We start from the raw sequence: 3,995 nt of genomic DNA, 5'->3' as shown, positions 1-3,995 counted from the left end.
GGAGAGCAGGGAAGATCCCATCCGGACCAGCCGCCTTGAAGGGATGGAAACTGTTTATAGCCCACCTGAGTTTCTCAGCGGTGACGACTCTGTGCGCCATTTGCCAGTTGTTGTCTGCTGTACTGTATACCTCATCCTGCTGATCTTCATCGGCGAGACTTACGCATCCTGGAAAGTGAGTTTCCAGGAGAAGGCGTTGGGTCTCTACAGGGGAAGATGTGTACGTGCCATCGGGTTTCCGGAGTGAGCCCAATTGCGATGTGGTCTTGTACGCTAATGTTTTCCTTACACGGTTGGCGTGGTCTAGTGTTTCGATGCTGCTGCAGAAGTTCCTCCATGATAAGGATCTCCAGTACCGCAGTCTTTTTTTGTAATTGGCCTTGGCTTCATAGTAGTTGTCCCAGTCTACCTCGGCCATTGTGTTCATGGCCCTGTTGAAGAGTCTCCTGGTTTTCCGTCGGAGTCTCTCCAGTTCTGGACCCCACCACTTGTGTCCCGTTATGGCAGTCCTTGCCGGTGGTTTTAAGGGACACGCCTTGTGGTAGCTGTCTACGAGGGCATCGGTTAAGATGTTTACCTGCTGTTCTATTTCAGTCGGTTCCCGGAAGTCGTCCCTCGGAGGAAGCAGGTCGAGGCTTTCACCTAGGACCTTCCTGAAAGTGGCTCGGTCCGTTTTCCTGGGATTCCTTCGGGCGATTGGTGTGTCACTAGATGCTAGTAGATTGAAGCGAATCCATCTATGGTCTGAGCAAGAGGCCTCCTGGGAGACGTGCCATCCCATGACTAGTTCACTGACCTCCTCCGAAGCCAGAGTCAGGTCAATAATCGTCCTGCATCGTTTGTTTACGAATGTTGGTTCGGCACCTACATTTAAAATGTTTAGATTAGTAGTCACAAGATATTCAACAAGTGTCTTACCTCTGTTGTTACTGGTCTCCATTCCCCACAGCGGGTGGTGTGCGTTGGAGTCGGCCCCGATGATTAATGCGAGGCCCGCTCTCTCGCAGTGGCTGACCAGTCGTTGTAGTTCGGCGGGCGGCGGCTCGTCCTCTCCGGGCATGTACGCCGAGGCAAGGACTAGGTCGCGACAGCCTGTTGGCAGTGGAACTTGTAGTTTAATCGCACACAGGTCTCTGGAACAGAACTCAGTGAGCGGTTGTGCAATGATATTGTTAGTGGTTAGGATACAAGCCCTAGGGACGGCGTGTACCGTGGAGTAATAGAGCTTACCTTTCGTGTCGGAGAGCCCGCGTATGTGACCGTTGCCCACCCATGGTTCTTGTAGGAGGGCAACGGCTGTTGGCAAACCTACCAGGCAGCGTCTCAGTTGGGCCGTAGCGGCCACGCTGTGCTGGAGGTTTGCTTGTAGGACACTAGCCGGTGTCCATGTTGTCGGTGGTGGGGTCTCCGTCTTGCATCTCCCCTCCCTCCTTCAACATGTCGGCCAGCCCCGTCTCTATCCAAGCCGACAGGTACTCACCGTCGGATGATGTCCCGGCTGGTTCGTCACCAGTGCCAAGGAGTTCATCCTCCGAGGGTTCGGCTGTCGTTGGCTTGGGCATCGATGGGGGGGCAACTTCCTCTCCGGAGGCAGATTTACTCTGACCGGGGGTGCCCGGGGCCTGTCGACTAGGGACCTGTGCTCCCGTTACCCTTAGGGTGGAGTCCTGCAGGGTGGGAGGCTGGTCCAGGTATTTGCCTCCGGGACCCCTGAACCTGAGGTAGACATTACCCACTCCACAGTTCAGGGATCTCCCCCTCTCCATAAAGGCGGGGACGAGGTCTTCGGGGATTGTGAAGGCGACAAACCACCCCTGGTCTTGCCGCAGTATCTCAATGATGGACCAAGTGCCGACCTTGGCCCATTCATTCTGGTACTTCAGTCCGTCAGCTGCCTGACGGACGTCTTCCCAGGACGAGTTGTTGATGTTGGGTATAAGGAGCCCGCACTTAACTCTCCTTGCCATCTCCGACTGGCGAACTGCCGTTAGGGAGATGTCTGGCAAGGTTAGGGACTGGATGCATCGCTGAGACCAGGCGGCCGAGTATTCGTCCTCTGCGAAGACCCTCAGCTGCCCCTCAGCGAAAACCGGTTTACCCTTGAATTTAGGTGGCCGGGCTCCCACGATGTTCTTCCTCGCCTCCACCACGATTGCTTGGTGCAACCCGCGGAGAATGGCGTGGGATGTTTCAGCGGAGATCTTACCCGACTTTGCGTCCGTGATGACGATCGTCAGGTCAGATGCCGCTGCTTGTGCGTACGACGCTTTCGGTTGGCTGGGGCTCACTAGTCGCTGCTTTTTGTTATCTCCTTGCGGGGAGAAGGACTCTTCTCGCGTCCTTTTAGCAGTGGCTCGTGCGAACTTGCCTGGCCGTCGTTTGGGTGGAACTGCAGTCGGAACAGCAGGGCTACTGGCCGACCTTCCTGCCTTAGGGGGTAGGATGGAACCTTTCCCCTTCGGCGGAGGCTTGCCAGCAGCATCCTGCTTGTTCGGCGCCGGTTCGGGTGCCGGCTTCTGAGAAGCCCGTGCTCCCTCCTCGGTTGCAGGGTTGTGTGTCTGTGTGTGTGTGTGTGTCTGTGTGGTGCCCAGTTGCTGCTCTCGTGCTAGCCGAGCCGCGCGCCTCTGGTTCTTATTTTTCTTCTTCTTCTTAGCCACCCCACCTTGACGTTGAACAGGGGGGGGTGGGTTGGAAGAGGAAGAAGTCCCGGCTCTGGCTGGGTGAGGCTTCCCACTAGTGGGTCGCTTCTTGGGCCTGCGGTCCACTACCTGCCAGTCCTGGAATGTGTTTGGGCCAGTCTGCTCCCCAGATGAACTAGGTTGCTGACCAGCCGGGTGGTTTGCTTGACGCACTGTCTCTGGGACAGCTTGTCTCGCATGTGTGGCTTCACCATTAGCGATGAACGCTGCTGGATCAGCTTGGGGGTTTTCGTTCGACCTGTTATCCATAGTTCGTACGTTTTATCTTCATCCTCATCGGCTCCCACCCTACAAGGGCCCACAACATTGGGAACGCTTACCGGCACATATAAAAGGTGCTTTCAGTCGTTAGGACACCGACTCGGGTATAGAAGTGAGAAGTTGGCTAGTTGCGCGACATCGGAAATTTGTGAAGGTGGGACGTAGGGTCGCCCAGGTCAGACGCCCTCCGCCAGAATCACCTAAACGAATCTCCTCAGCATGGCCTTTCACCACCACATCAGCAGCCGAAACTACCTCTGCGGCCCTCCCACTTCTTGCCGTGAGTCCACCTACGGTACCTCACTAGACCATTTCCCGGACTGTGGCTAGTAGCCCGGGCCACCGTTTCGCCCGAAATTCGGGCCGAAGCAGACGTGTTGCCACGCGGGTTGGCAATGGCTCAATCGCCAGGATCCCGTCATCCTTGCTTACGGCGCTCAACTGTGCAGGTCCTAGCACAGGTGGGTTGTGTGTAGGTTGTCAGCAGTAACCCACTCCTGCTGACAACACCAGTGTGGATGTTAGCCGTGACTAGAAAGAGGCACGAATGCCAGTCGCTAGTGACGTTGCCCAGGGTGGACCAGAGGAGACAGACGGACCTTTGGGCGGGCCGAAGCCCACCCAAACTTCCCCCCGTCTCCCGCTCGGGGAGGTCATCACACCACTCCACCCCTATATAAATATCGTTGCGGGTGGGTGGAGTCTCCTGCATGTCACTGTGGTGCCGACGAACAGAGTATGCGACATATTTTCCAAGAGTGCCCATCTACTCGATATACTGGAGGCCCCCCGGAAGACCTGATAAAACTGAACGACGAAGCTATCAAGTGGATTAATTCTCTGGAGTTAGATTTATGATTTCTCTGTATCTGTATATATTAACATAATGCCATACGATTAAATAAATAACGCTTCTGATTTGACATGACTTTAATATTAATAATAACTAGGTATTTATATAGATATGTAAATTTATTTCGCATGTTAGTATGTAAGGAAATTATTCAAGTTTTTGTACGCCATCAGGCAGGGTAC

General features: G+C 54.7%; 1 protein-coding gene across 1 annotated transcript; it reads right to left on the bottom strand.

The window, feature by feature from the left end:
- Positions 1–960: 960 nt before the first annotated feature.
- LOC134756217 (uncharacterized) lies at positions 961–2,948 on the bottom strand. Its single transcript, XM_063693046.1, has 2 exons — positions 1,231–2,948; positions 961–1,092 (listed from the first exon to the last, which is right to left on the bottom strand). The coding sequence occupies exon 1, from the start codon at positions 2,946–2,948 to the stop codon at positions 1,374–1,376; it is 1,575 nt and encodes a 524-aa protein (XP_063549116.1). The 3' UTR covers positions 961–1,092; positions 1,231–1,373.
- Between the last annotated feature and the right edge of the window lie 1,047 nt (positions 2,949–3,995).

The sequence above is a fragment of the Cydia strobilella genome, chromosome 3 (assembly GCF_947568885.1).
Source record: "Cydia strobilella chromosome 3, ilCydStro3.1, whole genome shotgun sequence".
NCBI classification, from domain to species: Eukaryota; Metazoa; Arthropoda; class Insecta; order Lepidoptera; family Tortricidae; genus Cydia; species Cydia strobilella.
The sequence above is the reverse complement of the archived record's forward strand: the minus strand, read 5'-3'. Positions and strand labels throughout refer to the sequence as shown.